Source organism: Anthonomus grandis, chromosome 2 (genome assembly GCF_022605725.1).
Source record: "Anthonomus grandis grandis chromosome 2, icAntGran1.3, whole genome shotgun sequence".
Taxonomy (NCBI): Eukaryota; Metazoa; Arthropoda; class Insecta; order Coleoptera; family Curculionidae; genus Anthonomus; species Anthonomus grandis.
Genome location: NC_065547.1, coordinates 4819152 through 4842731, shown reverse-complemented (window position 1 = coordinate 4842731; position 23580 = coordinate 4819152). Strand labels below are relative to the sequence as shown.

At 34.2% G+C, this 23580-nt stretch overlaps 2 protein-coding genes across 2 annotated transcripts in view; one reads left to right on the top strand and one right to left on the bottom strand.

Moving 5' to 3' along the window:
• Nucleotides 1–6: 6 nt before the first annotated feature.
• Nucleotides 7–10118, bottom strand: LOC126750094 (uncharacterized). Its single transcript, XM_050459599.1, has 2 exons — nt 9812–10118; nt 7–203 (listed from the first exon to the last, which is right to left on the bottom strand). The coding sequence occupies exons 1-2, from the start codon at nt 10101–10103 to the stop codon at nt 7–9; spliced, it is 489 nt and encodes a 162-aa protein (XP_050315556.1). The 5' UTR covers nt 10104–10118.
• A 1399-nt stretch (nt 10119–11517) lies between these two features.
• Nucleotides 11518–23580, top strand: part of LOC126750083 (general transcription factor 3C polypeptide 1) — a 100963-nt gene continuing 88900 nt past the window's right edge. The window contains exons 1-4 of the mRNA XM_050459585.1: nt 11518–12008; nt 20650–20923; nt 20978–21138; nt 21196–21329. Of these exons, the coding sequence (XP_050315542.1) occupies nt 11725–12008; nt 20650–20923; nt 20978–21138; nt 21196–21329 (853 nt within the window). The 5' untranslated portion in view covers nt 11518–11724. The remainder of the gene's footprint in view (nt 12009–20649; nt 20924–20977; nt 21139–21195; nt 21330–23580) is intronic.

Sequence of the window (23580 nt, the reverse complement as noted above, 5' to 3'; positions counted from 1 at the left end):
GTGTAATTAAATTTCACTCTCCCTTGCGGACCTTAATTCAGATCTAACCTCTAGAAGTTCTGATCCTTCCGGATGTTCTTCGACCTGAGGATGATAGTAAACCACGTGGTTTTTCGATGAAATTTCTTGTAGTTCAGTCGTGTGGTCCAGGGGTGGTTGTTTATGGGGGGTGGCGGTCCAGAGGGAGACTATCCAACGGTTACCTAATAAAAAGTTCAAATACTTCAGTGTTTTTGGAAAATACTTATTTCTCTGTAAGGTACCATATATTATAACATAATAATAATATTCCTTTAACCAGTGATAGTTACTGGTGACAAGGAAATAGGCTAAAAAGGTGTTGCATAAAATGATTATAAAAATTTTAAGTATATTGAATTAGGGAGTGTTATTTTTGGTTGGTATGTACTACATTTTACATATATTGATATCGTTCAAAATTTCTTAATTGAGGGGGTCAGTGGAAAACTGGTATAAGTAACATTGACATGATTTTGAGTAATCAAGTTAATTGGTAGGTCAAAGTTAATGGCCAATAGTAAAATCCTAGTAAAAGTAAATCCAAGAATGGTTATGTATATCTATTTAAAAAATTCTAATGTTTTCTGGACTTATATATCCGGGTTTTAAAAATATTGTATTTTTCTAAAAAACTTAGTTTTTCTCACTTGTACCATTTTGCCATACATGATGATTTGGGGTAAAAGAAGTATAAGTGACATAAAAGATACTTTATTTAAACATTCTGAAACAAAGAAGTGAAAAAAAAGTATAATGAATACAGTTTGTCTTATCTAATTTTCATCAGATTCTAAAATAATCCTGTCATTTTCATCTACTATATCTTCGTCGCTCTTCTGTACTGCCAGCACCTGCTTTGGTTTTCTTTTTAGGTGCCGTTTCTTGCCTGCTCCGTTTTTGACTTTTTGAATCTTCATGTGCCAAATTGCAACAGCTCTTGAAGATTTTGCCATTTAAGAAATTTTATTTTTGGTGCGTCATTATACAAGGGGCAAAGTTTTTGTGCCGATGGTCTTCCTTTGCTTCTTAGGGCCCAATCTGCTTCATAAAATTCAATTATTGCACTTAGAGTGTCTTTAAATTTCATTGTAAATGGTTGATCTTTTTCAAGTCTTATCCATCTAATTTGTCTCCAGGCAGTCTTCCTTTTTTCTTTGTCATTGCGAACAATGGTAGTTATACCTTCAAGCTCTGAAAAGCAGAAAAAGCCGATGTCATTTGTGTTACAGAGAATTTCTTGCAACTCTCTTTAATGGCTTCATTCCATTCAGTAGGTACATATACGTACTGAACGTGGCGCTTGTGCTTCTCAATTAATGCAAAGTCTTCATCGCACTCCATGTAAGTGTGCCCCGGCTCTAAGAATTTATGGTCCACAGATTGTATGTCAACATTTTGAACAACGTACATCCAAAATTTTAATACATTCTTATTCTTATTTTGGCCCCCGCAGGAGTCACTGAAGGCTATAATATTTTTTGTCGTCTTTGGCAGTTGCTTAACAAACTTCAATAAACAAGACGAAACCTCGGAAGGTCCTCTATAAGCGATGCTTTCGTCCCATGTATACATAAAAGCCTTATTACTGCCAAGGTCGTGGACAGCAAAATTGTAAGTCCATAGAGTTCTCAGGTAATATACTTTATTCGTCGTTAAACGAGGAGTTGGTAGTGTTTTTTGAAGGTCGAAGCAAATGCCCACAGTTTCACCTGCGGACTCTTGAGCAAGCTTCTTCGCCCGTCTTTTTTTTTCCTGTGCATTCTCTGCTTTCCGTTGATGAACGTCTTTTTCTATTTGTACCTTCCTTCTCTGTTCCTCATCTCCAGATTTCAGTAAAATATCAAAACTGTCGCATTTATTGCATGTACCAGTGTGCGGTTGATGAAATGAGAGATTAAATTCCGTGTTAAAAATCTCACGATAAAGCCACTCTTTAACAGGACGTTTCTCTTGTTCTTCACAAAACTGCAAATAGCATTTGTACATTTTTTTGACATTTAGATAAGAAGGCAGGTATTTTTTATTGGGGTTATCCTTTCTACAATAGTGACTTGTATATCTTGGAAATCGGTTAATATGATCTTTGACCAGATCGCGGTCTTCGTCTAAAATTCTACTAGGATTTGGCGCCTTTTCTTTTCCATCAAGTATGACAAACCCAACATCTATCTTTTTGTTAACAACTCGTGAGTATCTTTCGTTACTTATTTTTAACGTTTTTAAAAAGAAATCCTTGCAAACCCTTTGATTCTTCAAGGTCACACTAACAGATTACAACTTATGGGATATTGCATTTTCTCTCTCAGGGGAGTTTCAATTTTAATGCAAGACGAGATAAATGCAGTCTGTAAATCCCAATTACCCGGTTCCCAAAAACCGTCAAAAATTCGCCGTGCGTCTACTTCAGAGATGTTATTACACTTGTATCGACAATCGTGGACAAAGTAAGTAACATTTTTAGCACCTTTGGGCTGATTCCGATGTCCCACGTATGCTTTGCCGCTATTCCGCAACTTTTTTCGCACTTGCTTCTTATGGCCTTCTGGCCTTCTAACTCTCTTCTTTCCTTTATTTTTTATACCTTCAATATTTGGACTGTTTGTGTGGCTCAGTGCTATCAATGGCAAATCGTCACTGTCCTCAGAACCTCCATCGCTTGAATCATTACCAGGAAAATATGTTTTGTCAGCATCAGAATCGTCAAACTTTAAATTTGAATCTGTCTACTGTTACGGATAAATCTCTGGGATTCGAACCCATCGAATTTTTAGAATGCAAGTCTAACATTTTACCCAAAACACCGTTTCACTTCAAACGAGGTTACAGGCAAACAAAGTTTCTAAACCGTATACATGCTGCTGTAAGGGCAGACACTTCCTTTAAATTTACAACTTCGAACTTTACCTTCAACACTTGGACCTTGTCGGTTTCTTAATACTGATAATGGCAAATCGTCACTGTCTTGAGTATTCCCATTGTTAGATTTTCTATAAGGAAAATTTGTTTTGGAAGTACCAGGCTTGCTTACCAAATAAATTTCGGCAATTTAAATTTTTACACGAACATGTGATGGTTACAAATTAGTTAATAAAACAAACTTACCATTCTCCATTTTATTAGAAAATACCAAGATTATTATTTGAAAGTCACTTTAGTCACTGGCAAAACACTAGAACGTATTCAAATATGCAAGCACTGTTTACTAATTTACTAAATAGAAAAATGGTATAAGTGCACTTGTACTACTTTTTCCCAAACGAAAAGACCGTTTAAGAGTTGAGCTTCAGCTACTAATTCATAGATGGGGCTAGAATGTTGAAATAGAACTTGTACCATTTTTCTCCTAAACAGATATACCCTTTAACTATACAGTAGTGAACTTATCTCCAATTATGGAAAAATGTTACTTATACCACTTTTCCACTGACCCCTGCAATTAATCCAACTCCTATACAAAATCTCTGTGGGCATTAACCGATTACAAATAAATAAGACTTTCAATGTTTTATTTTGAATACATGAACTCTTTGAATTTCCCATGCTGGAATCAAGTATCAAAAATGTGATATAAAATAAGCATTGTAAATATATTAATTTTGTTTTCATAGGATAAATAATTTCTGCATCTATATACAGCTGATATCAATGATATGTTCCATCCAACGGGTCTTTGAATTCACCATTATTTTTTTTAGATCTCGAAATTTATATATAGTATGCATCTATCGGTCGCCTTCCTCTGACATGAGATGGATGAGATTCTGTCTGGTATTTCGGGCTCTGCAAACATGATTGTAGCGGGGGATCTTAATGTAAATTTTGATGATAGGAGCTCTGCATGCACAACTCGCTTGAGTAATCTGCTCGAGTGTTATGGCTTGCAAATGCATGTTAAATCGTCGAAACGTATTGCTCGATTCTCTTCGAGTACTATTGACTATATGTGCTCTAACTATTGTTCTGAGATCACTATATGTACCGTTGAAAATGCTGCACTGTCCGACCATGAAGCAATTTTTTTTAACGTTTTACAACCTAAACAGCAAGCAAAATCTCTACCACATTTCAGCCGAGTTTTTAGCACTACAAATTACAAACAATTTAACAATTTATGCGCCTCTTCTAACTGGGACACAATTCTTGACTCAGATGACTATATCTGCTTTGCACAATAGGATTGTTGACTTGTTTAATGCAGCGTTTCCTATCAAAAAGATAAAACGCAAAAAACTGTCTAAAAAAGAGTGGTTTACTAAGGGTCTAACTATTTCTTCAAAAAATCTTCGTTCGCTCCATACCATCAGGAAATATACGTCATCTCTTTATTTCAATGAGTATTTTGCCAAATATCGCTCCATATTTCGTCGCTTAATAAGACTCTCCAAGGAATAATATTATTCCAACAGGCTGATCAAGTCCCAAAATTCCCAACTTGTCAGCTGTCAACGTCTTTGACTCCTTTCTGTTTTTCCCAGCTGATCTGACAGAATTAAAAGGCGTCTTAAAATCGATAAAAAACAAAAACAGTTCAGGTGAGGATGGCATATCTGCAAACATTCTTCTCAATATTCCTGATCCAGCCTTAACGGTCCTGGTAAAAGCAATTAACCAGTCATGGGAAACAGGAACATTTCCCTCTTGTCTAAAAACTGCCAAAGGCATTCCAGTCCACAAAGAAGGAGACATGGAGAATCCTTATAACTTCCGGCCAATACCACCATGTCAAAAATCATAGAAAAACTGGTGAAAACTCGTATGCTGTCTTTTATTAATGCAAATAACATCCTTAATAAGTATCAGTTCGGTTTTCGCGAGAATACCAATACAAATGATGCTGTATACCATCTTCTTCAGGACTTGTACTCTCATATCGATGGCGGGGGAGTTTCGGCGGCTGTTTTTTGTGATCTGTCAAAAGCTTTTGACTGTGTTAGTCATGACATTCTGCTGCTGAAGCTCCACCGCTATGGTTTTAGAGGCTTTCCTCTATCATGGTTTTCTTCATTCCTGCGAGGTCGACGGCAACGGGTTTTGGTTGGGTCAAAATACTCAGAATATAGCTTTATTAGATGGGGAGTGCCTCAGGGCTCAGTCTTAGGCTCAGTTCTATTTTTGCTTTACATAAATGATCTGGCTGGTCTCTCTATTCGCGGTGTCTTCACTATATTTGCAGATGATTCCACAATATTGTGGCAGGCTCTGGACTAAGATTCTCTCCATAAGATCATCCTGGAGGATCTTAAGATGGTAAAAAGGTGGTGTGACTCTAATTTACTTACATTAAATCCAACAAAAACTAATTTGCTGTCTAAGGGAACAATAAACGGACTAAGTCCGTTTATTGTTCCCTCTTTGAATCCCACCTTCGCTACGGTATCGCTTTCTGGGGCAGTGCAAGCAGTTACATTATTCAAATGTTGTTTGTTATTCAAAAACGGGCCATTCGATATATATGTGGGGCTAACCCCCGGGATTCATGACGTCCTCTATTTCACCAAAATAAAATACTAACTCTTCCACGTCTGCATATTCTTGAGACTGCTTGCATAATCTATAAGTATAGAGAAAGGTTCATGGTCAGAAGTGCTCGGTACTCAAGCAGCAATCAGATGATTTTGCACCTTCCTCGACCTACTTCAGCTTTAACAAAAAAATCAATTTTTTTATGACAGTATTTCTATCTTTAATCATCTGCCTATCATTATTAAAAACTTAACTTCGCCTAGGACTTTCAAAAAACATTTAAAGAGCTGCTTGCTGCTAAGACCTATTACTCTGTTGAAGAATTTTTTAATGATATAGTTTAAGTGACTGATTATAATATATATAAGATCAATGGTTATGTTTTTGTATGTATGTTCATATTTTATATTTGTGTCTTAAATATTTCATTTTTAATTTTATATTTTATACTTGTAGTTTGTAAGTTTTAATTTTTCTAGCTTTGTTAAAAACATTTTAATCAATAGTTAGGTATATTTAATGGATTGACCACTTTCTATCTAAATATTATTTAATTTAGGCTGTTTATTTACTTTATTTTTTCTATTTAACAATGATGTACTTAGTTTTAAAAAAATTAATTTTAACTTTAAGTATTTCTGTAAATCAGTTAAAACTTTTTGCACAATCTCCACCAAAAATTAAAGAAGTATTGTCAGCAAATGTGTAGTATAAGGCTCTTAATCCAGGGAGTCTACAGCTAAAAGTGACCACGTCAAAGGCCTTTTTTAAATTGACAAATACTGCAACTACAATTTTTTTATTATCAAGATCACAATTTAGTTAAAAGATCCATACTAACACTAGGTAGGTATTACTATTTTCACTTCATCTGTTTTCCTAGTTTATCAATCCGAATGATAACTGGTTTTAACGTTATTTTCTTCCCTGTAGTTATATTACTATGAAAAGCTTTTCATAAAAGTTTTTAAGCAAATTTGATTGGCAGGCTATAAATAATGTTATCAGGGCTGGTAGTGTCTTGATGTGTAATATTAAAATTAAATTCTAAAATTGTGGTTGAAATAGTGTAATAATAATAAAAATTATGTTGATAGACCAAGAGAGGTGCAATGTTATGTAAGAATGCCTTAGCAATTTCATAATTTATTGGCACTTTATTATTCTTACTTGAAGATTTCTGTTAAATTTAACTGTTTCAACTTTTTGATAGGGAGCCTTTTGCATTTGGACTATTAAATTAATATTTTAATATTAATTTAATAGTCCAATATAATTATTAAATACAGATTCTTTTTTACAAATGTTCAACTATCTATCTCATTTGGTTGGTGAGATATGGACATTTTGTCATTTTCATTTAATGTTTTTTTTTTCAAAATTGCAATTTTTTTTGTAATCTTGTACATTTATAGAAAAATGCTGAATTAGGTGTCCAATGAATTTAAATAAAGATCCTATATATAAAATTTTAACTGTCTATCTCCTCAAGTTGGTGAGTTGTGGATATTTTGTGATTTTTAAAAAAATAATTCTTTGTCTCACCAGGAAATATACAATTTATTCACATATGGTTTCTTCTTAGAGAGAATCTTATCTGCAACTTTAGAAGTAATTCTTGTGAATAATGAGCTTGCTTTGTTGACCTCAAGTACAGAAGGTCTACTTGATAACTATTTTCAAAAAGGTGTTTATTACTGTAATTGGTCTATAATTTTGCACTAAAGTTTTAGGACCTGATTTACATCATTCACTTACCCCACAAATTATCAGTTCATCTGGAAAAACCCCATTTCTTAGAATCTAAATGATTTTATTAAATGTGTTAAAACATTTGAAAGTTCTTTGTCTAAATTGCATACCTCATAAACTGATATTTGGTCATGATTAGGAGCTGAGTTGCTCTGAGTAAAATAATAATAATAGGTTTATTAATGATTTCCTAATTTCGGCTATATAATTTTTGAACATATAAAGAAAATAAAATAAATTATTTAACTTATAGTACAGGGTGCGGCATAACTGTCTCCCTATTTTTAACCTTCCCTCGTAATGTCGTGCGGCGTCGCAGAATAGTGGGGGTACCGCCACTAAGAGCCGTATGGAAAACAGTTTTGTTTAAACATGTTTTAGTCTGAAGCATCATGTGGACCAACGCACAGCGCGCATTCGCCGTGGAAGTGTACCTCCGCGAAAATCGGTCAGTTATTGCTGCGCAACGAGCGTTCCGGATAAGGTTCCAAATTCCGCGAACGGTCCCGGACCGAAAATCAATTGTGTTGTGGGTCAAGAACTTCAGAGAAACTGGATCTGTTATCAAAAAAGGAGGTGGACGGCCACGGACAGCTCGGACACCCGAAAACATCGAGACTGTGAGACGCTCATTTTTACGGTCACCTGGACGTTCTGCACGGAGACACGCAGCTGCCCTTCGTTTATCTGACCGCACTGTGCGAAGAGTTCTTCACAAGGATCTTTGTTTTTATCGATACAAGATGGTTCTGGCACAGGATATATCAGAACGTGATTGGAACAATCGACGTGCTGCATGTGAAATTATGCTTCAAAATTTACCTCAGGGCGCAGTTTTTTTTAGTGACGAGGCACATTTTTACTTGTCTGGCTGGGTAAACAAGCAAAACTTTCGATACTGGGCCGCTGATAATCCGAGAGAGATACACGAGAAGCCTCTACATAGTGAGAAAGTGACAGTTTAGTGCGCCATGTCTGAAATGGGGATAATCGGCCCTTACTTCTTTGAAGAAGAAAATCACGCTGTTACTGTCAATTCGGAACGCTATATAGCCATGATTCACAATTTTTTCGCCCCACCCTTTGCAGGACTCAATGTGCAAGATGCCTGGTTTCAGCAAGATGGGACAACAGCTCACACATCTCGAGCTTCAATGCAAGTATTGCAAGAAATGTTCCCCGGACGTTTGCTCTCCCTGAGAGGCGATATTTCTTGGCCTGCATGCTCGCCCGAGCTAACGCCCTGTGACTTCTTTCTGTGGGGTTACCTAAAAGCTCAAGTCTTCAAACATCGTCCAACGACTATTAGACAACCAAAGGATGCAATCCGCCTGGAAATTCGCAGAATACCCCAAGAAATGCTTGCAAGAGTTATGCAAAACTTCAGAAGTCGCTTGCACCAGTGCTTCGATAATGGTGGACGGCACTTGCCAGATATTCTCTTCAAAACCACATAGGACAAAAATGCTTTAGTTGTACTTTTAAAATAAAAAAATAAAATCTTTGTATTTCAAATAACATTTCTTTTATTAAGCCTTAAAAACAGGGAGACAATTATGCCGCACCCTGTACTATGATAAAGGTATTTAACAAAGTGAGTTATGAAATACTCTTAAAGGTGTACAAAAAAAGTCGACATCTTTACAGTGGTTATTGGCTAGTCAACACAGTTTAGTTAATGGACTATTCATAGCATAATTTGTTGGTGGTATTTATCTGAGAACAATTTTTTGGTCACAAGTGAGCCTTTGAGGGACATTAAGAGTGATAATATCTAACAATTCAGAGCAGTTAAACACATTGTTAACAATTTTGTATAAAGTGGACAGATCAAGTATTACATGACAATCTTTCAAAGAAATTAGATTTAAAAGATTTTCCATATAATTGTAATCATTGTCTTCTATAAATAAGTTAAGTTTAAAAGCAACAAGGCTAAGGAATTTTCTGTGAATTTTGTCAAATAATTCAATGTAGATGTTATATTGTGGTGACCAACCTGGACTAGCATATTCTAATACAGATCATACATAGGAGCTTGGAATATTGAAAGGCCTTTCAATGTTCCAAGCATAGGAGCAATAAAGTGCTCTAAAACATTGAATGTCATTAAAATCATTAAAGTTCCATTAATTATTATTATGGTAATCAAACCTAAGACCACTATCAATAAACCTACACTCCCAGCTCTTCAATTTCTTTAACTCTACCCAAGATATTGTTATTATTAGTGATCATCATTTTTAAATTATTGACAATTTTAAATTTTTTGTTTGGATCAGCCTCATTTCACTTTGAGAAATCTTGTGCAGGAATTTGGGAGTTATGCAGTTATTTGATCAATGTATAAAATATATGTACAATCTAATATGTAATGACCTTTAAACATTTGATCAACTACTACATGATAGAAGTAGATGTACTAGTTACCTGTGTAGCATGTTTAGCACTAATCTTATTATAGATATATAATGGTAACTGTGCTGAAACAATCCTCATTTAAATTAAAATACTTATAACTAAATACTATTAATATATTATAAAAGTACAAGTGGGCTAATTATCTTAGACCTACCTGTATGCCTATCTTTCCAATACTCTGAATAACTGGAGCAGCACCCAAGCACAATATTCAAAATAAACAAGCTGATTCCAATAATAGCACAAAAAGTAATGGCAATATAAAATGGAGTGAAGTCTCCTATGTGGTCGTATTTGGCTACGTAAGGCTCCGCGGTGGTTGTGGAGTAATATGGGGGCGGATTGTACTGGCGAGGGTCGTTAGTTTGATATGGATCCCTATAAGGGTCGTAAGTGTCTCTTAAATCATTCGGATAGTTGTTATAGTTGCGGTCATAACCTGACATTTCAGAACATTAGGGCTGCAAATTGAATTCGTTAACAATTAGGCGTAATTGGTTAATAAACAATAATAGCTTTACAAATTAAAAAAAAGGTGTGGTTCTATTGGGATTATACTACAAGAAGCATGGGTTTTAAGGAACAATAAATTAATGTATGGGCAATGAAAGGGTTGTAAGCAATAATTATATGTGTGGTTTACTTATTATTAAATTATAAACCTACTTACTTGCAATTTTCTGCTCTTCGAGTGTGTGTGAACAAATTGTGTTAATAAACTATACTTGAAATATTTGTAAATATAAACGGTTAACGCAAATGACATCTGTCACTGTCAAACATTGACATATATATAAGGAGTGTCTATAGTACATGGTTTGTTCTTGAAAGAATTTTTGATAGTGGTATTGAATAAAGGCTATCGATACTAGCACCATTTGATATTTTTTGAAAACAGTTTCGATTCTCCTCGATGCTAAGCTTGTTAGTATCGATAGCTTTAAGAATCGATAGTCGATACTTGATAATGATTAATCCGCGTGCCCTATAGTATAGGTAGATACTAAATTAGATATAGACATTAAATCGAAATTGATAAGAAAGTTTATTTAAATTATACCGGATTGTATCCTATTTCTTGACATCTTCTTGATTAAAGATCAGTTATTCTGCCAATTCTAACCTATCTGATAGAATTTTTTTTTATCGGGAAAACTTATCATATTGTAGTTTTTCATAACTACTAGTACTACTACTAGTGCTATTAGTACCTTTTGGATTCTTATCGATATCGCTATCACCGTCATTTTTGAGATGCTTGTGTAATTTTGAATTTTATACCTTTGTTTGTAGTATGGCCAGATGTTTTAATCTTTTCAAGCATGTTTTAAACACAACTAAATTCACACTTTTAAATTCCAAAGGTTATTTTTTGTTAGAGGATTTTTTTAACAATTGTCCTAAAAAAAGGTCCTAAAAAAAGTACCAATTTTATTATAGTCAACCGAATTTATACCGCTATTAATTAAAAGGAGTATCATAGTAGAATCATAAAATTAGTAAACTGTAAACTAAATTTAAAAAATTTGAATAATTGGAATGCAATAAAATCATGACATATCTATCTACCTAATAAATTTGAAAAGTATCGATATTCTCTTACCGATAACTCGATATTCTGATGGTATCGGGTATCGATACCACTACCCTGAGCATATGTAGCTTGCGACTTTCGTTTGTCGAGGTTTATAACCTCTATAAATAATTGTCTTCATTTTAATAGTTAATATAATATCCTCTATAAATAATTGTATTGATATTCATTGTTAATATCTAGATGAAAAAAATTATTAAAATTAGGAGAGACAGGCATTATAAGGAACAAATAAAATATAACATCGACCGCGGACTAATAAAAAGGTTGCTAGCAATCGACATATGCTGCGTTCTACTCTGCATACCAATTACCAATATTACCATACACAGTCACCTTAATACAATTTAAGGTTATGTATTCATTTGTTATTGTTTATCTTTATTCAAGTGTTTACTACAATAATTTCCCCAATTTCACTAACAACACAACAGATTCCTTATTAAATAAAACCGCATTAAGGTTCTGTTAAAATGGGCAAACAAATAGTGTCGAAATTCGACAGCCATCAAAAGTTGCTGTTGTCGAAGAAAAAGGGTGGCAAATCCCTGCCGAGTAAATCCAAGAAGAGCAGAAAGAAAATCTTGAAAACCGAAGATTTTCAGACTAAATTAGAAGAACTGAAGGCCAAGGAGCGCAGTCTGGAATGGCAAGACTTAAAGATTGAAATATTAACACATCCGACATCAAACAGGCAATATTTGGCTCTGGATAAACGAGATGGTGATTTGTTTAGTCATGATGATCTTAAGGCCAGGTAAGTCCTTATTAATTAGCACATTTTTTGAAATTTTTAAGAATAATATTGGATCAATATCAAACATATTACTAGTAGTATTATTATATCATTCACCACACACTGGCTTTAGCATATTTTTTCTAGCAAATATGATTTTGCAATAGACATTTGCATAGCAATGGAAGGTTTCAATATACATTGGGAAAAACAAAATAAACATGATACTAAAAAATTCTATAGTAGAATGAAATAGCAAGGTACAAGTCAAATCATTAATGATTACACATTGCTAGTACTAAGTCAATCATGTATTGAGTTATAAAAATGAATTTAAAATTCAACTTTCTTTATGTATGTATTTACAAAATAGAGCATAGAAGACCATGCTCCATATTGGCAGAATTTTCTAAAAAGAAATAATGAGATTCATAATTATCAAGCAAGGCAACAACACAACTTTTATTTAAGCACTTTCAAAAGGTTTGCAACTCCCTTTGGAATAATCTTTCTACAACCAAATTACTTAAAATGGGGTTCTTTGAAAATCATTTATTTATTATTAAATTTTCGGGAATCCCCATTTTACAAAATAAATGTACAAAATAGATTATTACATAATAGATAACTTAAGCTAGTGAGATGATACAATGTAAATATATATATATCTAAGAACTGAGTTGACACCATCAATGTTATGAGCGTTTAAGACACTCTATGGATAGACTATCTATCGATAGGAGAATGACGGCCGTATTCAGTTCTGTGCATAGGAACATGATAAAGGTCAAAATGATGTAGAGTTCTATTTGGAACATTGAGACCCACTTTAGAAAGAAGGTCAGGAGCATTAATCAAGCCATTAACCAGCTTAAAGACAAAAGAAAGATCAGCGTCCACAGGCCTTTTGGCCAATGTATCCCAGGTTTAGTCTTACTCTCATGTCCTCACGATGGTACTCATCAAAGCTAATGCCCATTCTAAATGCAGTACACCATAAAAATCCATCTTGCACTCTCTCAATCATATCTATTGAATTCTGATATAGAGGAGACCACACTACTGAAGAGAATTCAAGATTAGATCTAAGCAGTGAGACATAGGAGTCTATAGGCTTGCAGAGAGAGATGCGAACTATACCTATTTACAGCACCCAATACTCTTAGTCCCTTTAAAGTTATTTTAGAGATGTGATGAACAAATCTCAGATGCTCATCGAACCACACACCCAAATCCTTGACTACATTAATTACTTTACAGTAATTTTTATAAAAAGAAAAATTATGTACGAACAAAAAAAAATATATATATATGATTACACTGTATCTATCTTAAATTAACGCCTAGGTGTTCATAACACGCCTGTGTGCGCTGTTGTTTTAAAAAAAAGTTGGTTCTATTTTCCGAATTATAATAAACTTGCTTAACTAACCTTAAAACTATTGTGATAAATCCTGCAATCGATTTTATATTTTTTGTCCTAGTTTTAAATGAAATATTTTTGTCCTTTTAGTCCTAAACACCTACGTCTCTCAACAATTGCATAACACTTGTTATTACATATTATATACAAGTATAAAAACTAACTATCCTACATTAGAAAACAGTGGCAAAATTTTGGTAATGGTTATGAACATACTTATTGCATTCCTTGCTAAATTTTGATTTATTTTTTAATTTTTTTAATGTGCAAGGCAGAAGATTATAGGTTTTTGGTGCTAAGTATACAAAGAATTTTAAATTTATATTTTTTAAACTGCTAGGAATGTATAAATCACCTCTAGCCCTTGATCTTGTATTATGGATATGATTTATATGGTTTCTTATGTGAGTTTTAAAATGAATATATGTACATATTGTTGTAATGTATAATGTCCTTATATTAGTTGCTTGTTCTGTAAAAAGTTGATTTGTAGGGAAAAGCCTTGATTTGTTAAAAATAGTCTTCAAGATATATTTATGGACAATAGTTAATTTATATAAAGCATTGTTATATAATCCTCCCCATACTAAAATACCATATCTTAAAATTGACTCAGTGAGTGATTTATATATTATAATAAGTTCCTTAATATTTAGAAACGTTCTAAGTATATAAAATTTATAAATCAACTTTTTTAGTTTATTTGCCAGATAATCTGCATGTACATGCCATTTAAGATTCTGATCCACATATATCCCGAGATACTTAGTATGAGCTGTTTACTTGATCTGATTATATCTATCAATAGAAAACTGAGAAAAATTGGGTCTATTTGCTGCAGTTAGTGAAAAGGCAATGTAGTTGGTTTTGGTGACATTTAGACTTAGCTTAAATGTTTCCAGCCAATTTTTTACTTGATTAAGGCCTTCTATGGCATACTGCTTTGTTTGATCCCAGTCTGTACCATTAAAAAGTAATGCTGTGTCGTCTGCGTATGAAATAATTTCTCCATTATTTAGTTTTGTTTTAAGGAGAGAGTTTAAGTAAATTATAAACACAAACAAACGGGACTCCTATCTGTATTACCTCTTCTTTGCTTAAAGTATTATTTATTTTAACAACTTGTCATCTATTTTTTAAGTAATTCTTCATTAGAGTTATTGCAGTTCCTCTTACCCCATAATGTTCCAAAACTTCAAACAGTTTGTTATGTGGAACAGTATCAAATGCCTTAGCGAGATCTATGAAAAGACCAAGGCACTTTCTGCTCTGGTTAAGATGATTAGTGACTGCTGAAGTGAGTTTGTGTATATATACATACTGCAAGGACTTACCAAGGATACTATATGTAGAATTGAATCTCTTCGAACCTCTATGAAATGATATGTAGCAACACTTGGAAATATTGAGCCTCAATCCGTTCATCACTGACCACTCACACAAAGCATCAAGGTCTTCCTGAAGTTTGGCTATATCATTCACCTGCTTAATCTGCATGTAGAGCTTCAGATCATCAGCAAACATACTTACAGAACTATGATTGATCACATTAACAATATCAATCACAAATAGATTGAAGAGCAGAGGGGCACAGTGAGATCCCTGAGGAACCCCTGAGACTACATTAGTAGGTGCAGAAGTGCAGCCATGCACCTTCACACTCTGAGTTCTCCCTATCAGAAAACTCTTTAGCCATTTTAAGAGGGAGTCATGAAAACCAGCACTTTCCAACTTGGCCAGCAAGAGACCAAAGTTCACTCTGTCGAAGGCCTTGGAGAAGTCGGTATAGAACGCATCAGTCTAAACCCGCCTCTCCAAAGCCCCCAACCGATCACACTTGTATTGAACCAAACTGCTGGTTGTGGATTTCCCAGAAGAGAATTCTGACTGTTTTTCACTAATGATTCCTTTGCATTGCCATGTTAGCTGACCGCAAACCAAACTATCAAACAATTTGACCAATGAGTTTTGAATACATACTCCACGATAATTGGCAATATCCCCCCTATTGCCAGCCTTAAATATCGGCATGATGATACTGTGCTTCCAAGCTGCTGGGAAGGTAGAACCCTGTAAAGACATATTAAAGATCATCTGGAGAGGCCTACTAATTGTATAAATACAGTTCTTTAAAAAGACATTAGGTATATTACCTGGCCTACAGATAAACTTGTTAGGTAATTTCTGGATCTTAGAAAATACCTCCGAGAGAGTGAAGCATCCAACAATAATATTCTGGGAACCAAATTCAAGAGAATCAAGAATGGGATAAGTAGAGTTGTCGTAAACTGTAGCAAAATACTTTGCAAACAAATCAGTAATTGCTTCCCTAGACTCTGCCATTTCCCGGCCCAAAAACATCGAATTTGGAAATGCATTGCTCTTTCTTTTGTCATTGACAAACCTCCAGAAGTAACGACTATCATCCACCACTGACCTCTCCACTTTACCAATATATTCACTAAAGCAACGATCGTGTTCTACTTTACATCGAGATCTAAGGGTCGAAAAACGAGCATAAGAGTCAGGTGAGGGAGTAGACGTATATTTCCTGTGTGCAGCCTTCTTTTTACAAATTAAGTCTTTAAGTAAATGACTAAACCATTTAGGAAAAGATGAAGACCTTAGTCTCTTTTTAGGAACATACAAATCAAGGCAATCCTGTAAAATATCATTTAACTTACCCGCAGCACCATCAACATTCAACCCATCAAAATTCATACTCCAATCAATAGCCCCCAAATGAAAGTTAATAGCCCCAAAGTCTGCATTCCGAAAATCGAAATAAGATTTATCAAGCATTAGTGAAGATGAGTCAGTTTGAATATTAATATGATAAGAAACGTGGTGCAAACTATTACTAAAAATGCAGTCAACAGCAGCTGAAATATTAACATTATGCAAATCCGAAAATACTAAATCTAAAAATGTGTTTCTGTTATTTGGTACGTTATTGCATTGGAACTTATTACGATAAGAAAACATTTCAGCTAATACTCGGGCTGGATAGTGTTCATTGCAAGCTACACAAACCCCATCAACATCATTTGACCAAACCGCCTCAGGTAGGTTGTAATCACCGAACACCAGCACCGATGATTGTTGATAGCTTTCACAGATTTCATGAACTGACATTCCATGTAACTCGTACTTATCGCGTGTAGCATTTGGTGGAATATACACTCCACCAAAAACAAATGACTTCTTGCAAATATTTACTTCTACATATACTTGCTCCACTGAGATGTAAGGAGTAGCAATTTTTCTAGAACTAAATTTATTACTAACTGCTATAAGCACCCCACCACCTCTAATCTTTGTACTTGATTCCAAGCTACGGTCAGTACGATATATCCTCATTCAACCAAGTCTCAACTAGGATTATGACAGAATAGTCAGACAGCTGCACTCCGTGATGAAATTGTTCAATTTTAGTGCGCATACCACCAACATTTTGGCAGTAGAGGCTTAATCGTTTTTTGAGTTGTTATCACCATCTTGAGACCTCACATTTTTCAACGGCACGATCTTGGGCACTCCTCTAATGTACTTGATTCCCAGATTTTGTTCTCCATTATTAAGGCGATTCGAAAGAGTAAGCTTTAGTTCCTTAAACTGCTTTCTCTGGAGAAAAGTCTGATCAGGACCTAATTTAACACCAGTATCACTCTGCTCCTCAAAATCTTCAATGCCACTTGTTCATTAGCAAGAACAGCCTTGATAGGTCTCACTCCTGTACTCCTCTTCCCAACACGAAAAACTTTACTAATTTGATCCTTGATTAAATTTGCATTGTTTAATATCTTATCATAATCATAATCATAATTTTTATTGATGCCAGTAATATAAATTTTACACAAGTCAAAAAATACATAGGTAAAGTCAAAACAGACTACTTAACAGTACTAACACTAAGAACATTAAATTAAAATTCGACTATAACTAAAACAATAAATGATGTTATAAAAACACAGTAAAATCACCTTAAAATATGTGGTTAAAAAACTCCTCTAATGAATAAAAAGCATTCACTAATAAAACTTTTTTGATTTTTGTTTTAAAACTGTTTAGAGGTAAGTATTTTATTTCAGAGGGAAGAGCATTAAATAATTTTATTCCCCAAAAGCCAGGTCCATCCCGACACCTTCCCAGACGGCAGTAAGGCGGTACAAAGTCAGTTCTATGGCGAGTATTATAGCCATGTATATCTTGGTGAGTAGTAAAAGACTGAGTATTACGTTTAACATACAGAAGGTTTTCCAAAATGTACACTGAGGGCAGGGTGAGAATGCCAAGTTGTTTAAAGGATGCCTTGCAGTCCTCCCTATATGCAAGACCAGCTAGTACCCTTATCACCCTTCTCTGTATACCGAACACACGTTTGGTATCAGATGCATGTCCCCAGGCTAGAATACTATATGACAAGTGTGAATGGAAAACACCAAAGTAAGCAGTTCTCAGAACTGCTGCTGAGACCCTATCACTGAGCCCTCTTATTAGATAGGCAGCTTTGTTTAGCTTTAAAGTCAGTTGGTTGATGTGATGACCCCAATGTAAACGTTGGTCTAGTGTGACTCCTAGGAATTTAGCTGTGTCAGCAGACTCCACCTGCCCAAGTTCCCTCATAGAGAAAATGATTTTAAGTGTCTTATCTGAGTTCATGAGAAGCCGATTGCTGCAGAACCAGCTTTCAACTCCTTCCCGCGCCACCAGGGATCCCTCCAGGGAAGCACCCAGAGTGTCAGCCCGGAAGGATACTGTGGTGTCATCGGCAAAGAGGGTAAATTTTGCATATTCACTAATTAGTGGAAGATCATTGATATATATTAAAAAAAGAATGGGTCTCAGAATTGACCCCTGAGGCACACCTATTGTAATATCGCCTATTGCCGACGCCACCCCAGCAAAACTCACAGACTGACACCTGCCCTCAAGGTAAGATTTCATAAGTTGAATGCTTGATGGATTAAAATTATAGGCTTTGAGCTTTCCAAGAAGGACCCCATGGTCGACGCAATCAAAAGCTTTACTCAGGTCGCAGCAAAGAACTGTGTCATATTGAAAATTTTGAAAACCTTCAAGAATATCTGAAACCAAATCCAAGACGCCCAGAACTGTACTTTTGTCTTTACGAAAACCAAATTGACATTTGTTAAATAAGTTGTTTTTTTCAAAGAAGTCCACAATCTGTTCAGCTAGACACCTCTCTAAAATCTTGGACACAATTGGTAAAAGAGATATAGGCCTGTAATTATCTGGTTTATTGCAATCACCCTTCTTAAACAAAGGAATTACAAGTGCCTCCTTTAAAACAGATGGAAAGCATGATTCTTTAAGGCACAAATTGATTAAATTTGTAAGTGGAACAATAATTTCATTTGTAATTGATTTTAATATTTTAACATTTAGACCAAAAATATCCTTATTATTTTTATTTTTGAGGCTGGAGATAATATCACGGACTTTGTTATAGGATACTTCATTGAAAGGAAAAACAATATCATGTTTGGGAATCAATGATATTGGATCAATATTTGAAATTGGCATTCCTGACATGATACCCTGACCTACACCCAAAAAGAAGTTGTTAAAATCATTCGCTGTAAGACTACAATCTCTAACCCTTCCAGTTTTATTGCCACAAGATTTATTTATGACTTGCCACATAGTGCGACCAGGATTACTTGAAGATTGAATGAGTCGGTCATTTGCTTTAATTTTTGCTACTTTTATTGCTTTGTTGTATTTATTTCTGTACTGAAGAAACACATTTTTATGATATACATCTGTGTATTGTTTACTCACCAATTCAAGAAACCTAAGCCTCTCACGCATCCCTCTAAGCTCGTCACTAAACCAGGAAATATTATTGGATTGATCTGATCTCACAGTAAACTGCTTTATGGGAAAACACTTCAAGCATGTATCCTCTAAAATGTTTAGAAATGTGATAAACTTTTCTTCAACCAATATGTTAGGCTCTGATACAAAATGCCAAGGTGTATCTGAAATAATGTTATGGAAATTAAAAATCCCATGTTGTGTTACAGGCCGGCATATTTTTTTTGTATGTATTAAACTGCGGGATGTAGGTACTGAAAAGTCAACCTGCTGACCATCATGGTCTGAGATATTGGGATGTACAACAAGTGATGAAAGTACATTGATATGGGGACTTACAAAGACATTATCCAAGCAAACATCCTGTCTAGTTGCTGCCTGAAATAGATGATGCAAGCCATAACCACCCAGAGCATCACACAAAGGAACATCATCATCATCATCTTAGTTGCAATACAGATCTGTACAGTTTTAATAATGTTAATAATTATGATCCTTTAGATCCTATGTAAGGTTAGTTAGTCCTATTTAGTATTATATTACAATATAAGCAACTATTAAAATTAACATTGATTTGATGTTTGTGCTTTAAAAGTTTTATAAGTTAAGGTTTTATTTAATTTAGGACTGTGTTATGATTTTTTTTTATTAAATAAACCAACAAACAATTAAATGTTTTGGAGACTACAGTAGCCCCGCATTTATTATTATCTATAGTATTTGTACTGAGGTACAGTTTTCTATTCACAATATTTTAATTATGCCGGGGATATAAGAACCTTTAATTTGAACAATTCACTTGACAGATACTAGAAGAAAAAGGTATTGTAACATAGCATCTAGATGACTAGACACCTATATGTGCAAAGACTGCTGCTATTACAAAAAATCAAAAACTCAAAATTAAAAGAAGTAAGTCTATAAAAACAATATGAAAAATACACCAAGTAAGTTATAGTTTTTATTGAGTTATATCCAATATAACTTTAACAAATATTTGCAAGAAGTCTCCACTATATAATAAACGGTGATGTACCTTGGTGAGAGCAGTGCCAAAAGCAATCATTAAAAAATAGGTTTTTGAGAATAAGGATATTTTCGAAAAAATATGATCTATTTTTTTTTCTGTTTGTCAATTTTTGGACAATTTTTGCAAAAATATTGCTGGTTGAGCTCTTGAGTTGGATATTAATAAACTCAGGGTGGTTGACTGAGGTTATCGAAAAAACCATGTAATTAGTTTTATTGACGCTCAAAGCCAGTTTAAAAGTATTATGCCAATTTTGTACAACCTCTAATCCGTTAATTACATTACATTATTTCCTTTTATATATATTTTAAATTTTCATCCATATTGCCTATAACTCTTACTTTTTATCACTTAGCTCTCTATTTTAGGCCTGATCAATTTACAAACTACAGTTTCATACATACACTATTTGATGAAATCATGCTGGAAGGCCTAGATGGAATCACATTAGAAGCATTATGGAAAAGAATAAATCATACCCTTAAAGTGGACCGAATCCCCTATAGATTCCAGGAGGCTTTCTGGAACATCATTTGCCTCAATGAAAAAATTAAAATCTATAAATTACCTTCTCCAAGGGAGGACTTGCTGCTTCCGAAAACTGAAGAAGAGATTCATAGTGATTTACCATACATTTATTCGGTAAAGAGTTCTTCTATTGCTATTCTCTCAATAATACGGTTTTATATCATTTAGACTGAAATTCCTCAAAAGTTTGGAACTTCGACAGTCGAATGGGGCTGCTGTAGCAACCTGAATCAGAGAGTCGATATATCAACACGGGCTAGAATGATGTCTTTGCAAGAGGCGATTAGTTATGGGAATCAGTTGGTGTTAGTGGCTGATGCAGACCTAAGGTTAGATCTGCCAATTAGAATATTGCTTGATAATTATTTTATTGAGTAAATTTACAGGAGAAGTGCGCTATTTGGGGAAATAGCCGATCCCACATTGGAATTATTACCAAATGATTATTGCTTACTAGAAATTATTGGGAGAGCCAGGGATTATGGTAAAACTACTTTGGGTCCGGCAGCTTTACAACATTGTAAGTAATATCCGATGCAATTTTATGTAGAACTAATTAATATTACAATAATTTAGTGAAAAAATTAATATTTTGATATTCCAAGCAATATATGCTTCAAAACTTTGAATTGAACCTTGGTGGACAAAATTGCCTGTAGCTCAGTAAGTTTTTGAGGTACAAAAATCACTCTGATATAAAATTATTCGGTAAGAAATGCTCCATCTTTGCTCAAAATCCTTTTAAGAAAATTCTTATATTTTGTGAAAATATTTTCAAGAGTAAATAAAATTAGACCCAACCAAAACTGCACATTTTTACACTTAAATCCATCCAGAAATTCCTTTATAGTACTTTGGAAAAACAATTAAATTATTTTAAGTGGTTCTAAGTGTTCAAAAGTTGATTTAGAAAATTGCCTCTAACTGAAGAAGTTTTTGAGCTACAAGATTCGTTTTTTTATACAACTACAGTGAAACTTCTCTAACTCGAATCTTCAAGGGACAGACTAAAAAATTCGACTTATGGAAAAATCGACTTACAGAAAAAAACGCCTAATTAAGGGGTTATTGTTTATTAGTACCAAAAAGTATTTTCTTCGTATAAAACTAAAATTTTGTATGTTGTGTGTGTTACATAATATGTAGCATATCAATATGTTTATAAATTTAATTTTTAAAGAAGTCAGTTTTTTTTTTGTGTGAAATTGGTCCATTTTTCCTTATCTATAAAATCTTCTAATAAATTTAAAGAATTGTGTATTTCATATGGAATATTTTCTCTGGATAAAATAAAACATCTTATCTTTTCAATAGCAGAAATCGTCTCGTCAATTGTAGGTGTCGGAACAGTCTCACCTTCGCTTTGGCCATCATCTTCATTTTCTTCAGGGTCTGAAACAATACAAAACAATTCTTACAATCTAAAAAGGCATAATCTAGACTAGCCTACCTTTTTTATTTAGAACAAGATTTTCTATTACGCTTTCTAGGATCTCTTCATCAGTTGGAAAACCTGTTGTTTGTACATTATCATCAATCGTCACATAGTCTTCAAATGAAACATCACTCATGTTTATAGTCCTTCTGTATGAGGTCCACAGGGTTTTTAATTCAACAAGGTCATCCTCGTCCCAGTTATCAGCATCTTGTTGAACTTTATCTTTAACAAATCCTGCTTTTCTAAAGCAATTAGCAATGGTTTGTTCTTTTACGTCCAGAGTCCACGTTTTATTAAGATCTTGAATTGCGTCAAGTAACGTCACAGTTGTAGGAGTTGCCACTTCCATATGGGCTAAAACTTTCATAACAATCCGCTTCCTATAATGTTGCTTCAAATTTTTTATAATTCCTTGATCCATGGGTTGTAAGATTGACGTAAGGTTAGGCGGAAAATTTTCAAGTTTAATATTTTTTAACTTAGATTCAACAGACTTGGGATGTGCAGGACAATTATCAACGAATAGTAAAACTTTTTTTCTTTGGGCTGCAAATTTCTTATCAAGCTTTAATAGCCATTTTTCATAAATCTCACTTTCATCCATGCTTTTTTATTAAACTCATAGTCCACTGCAAATGATTTAATGCCCTTAAAACAACGTGGATTCTTTAACTTACCAATGATTAGCAACCTAAGCTTTTCAGTCCCACTCATATTACTTCCAACCATAACTGTAATTCGTTCCTTGCTGTTTTTGCCACCATGGCATTTTTGTCCTTTAAATGCTAGTGTTTTGTTGGGTAAACATTTAAAGAAAACTCCTGTTTCATCAGCATTAAAAATGTCATCCTTATCATATTGACCGATCAGAGTGGGCAATACATTCTTTTGCCATTCTTCACAAGACGCCAAATCTGCAGAAGCACTTTCACCACATAAAGACATTTGAACGATGTTATGCCTAGTTTTAAACTTATCTAACCATCCTATGCTAGCTGCAAAATCGTCCCGCCCTAAAGCAGTTGCAAACTCCTTAGCTTTTTCTCTTATAAGAGTTCCAGATAGAGGGAGATTTTTATTTCGTGCCGTAGTAACCCACTTCAATTCACCCCATCAATATCTTCATTCACACAAGGTGTAAGCCTTCTCCTCTTACAGTTTGAAGCGTAATCATCTTTTTTTTCTAAAAGTCTATCCTTGTTTTTTAGGATCGTTGACAGAGTATTGGGTGGTATCCCAAACTGTTCGGCAATATCCTTCTTTTTCTTTTCACCTTTTTCCACTTCAGCAATTAATTTCAATTTCTCACATAATGGTAAGCACTTTAAATTTC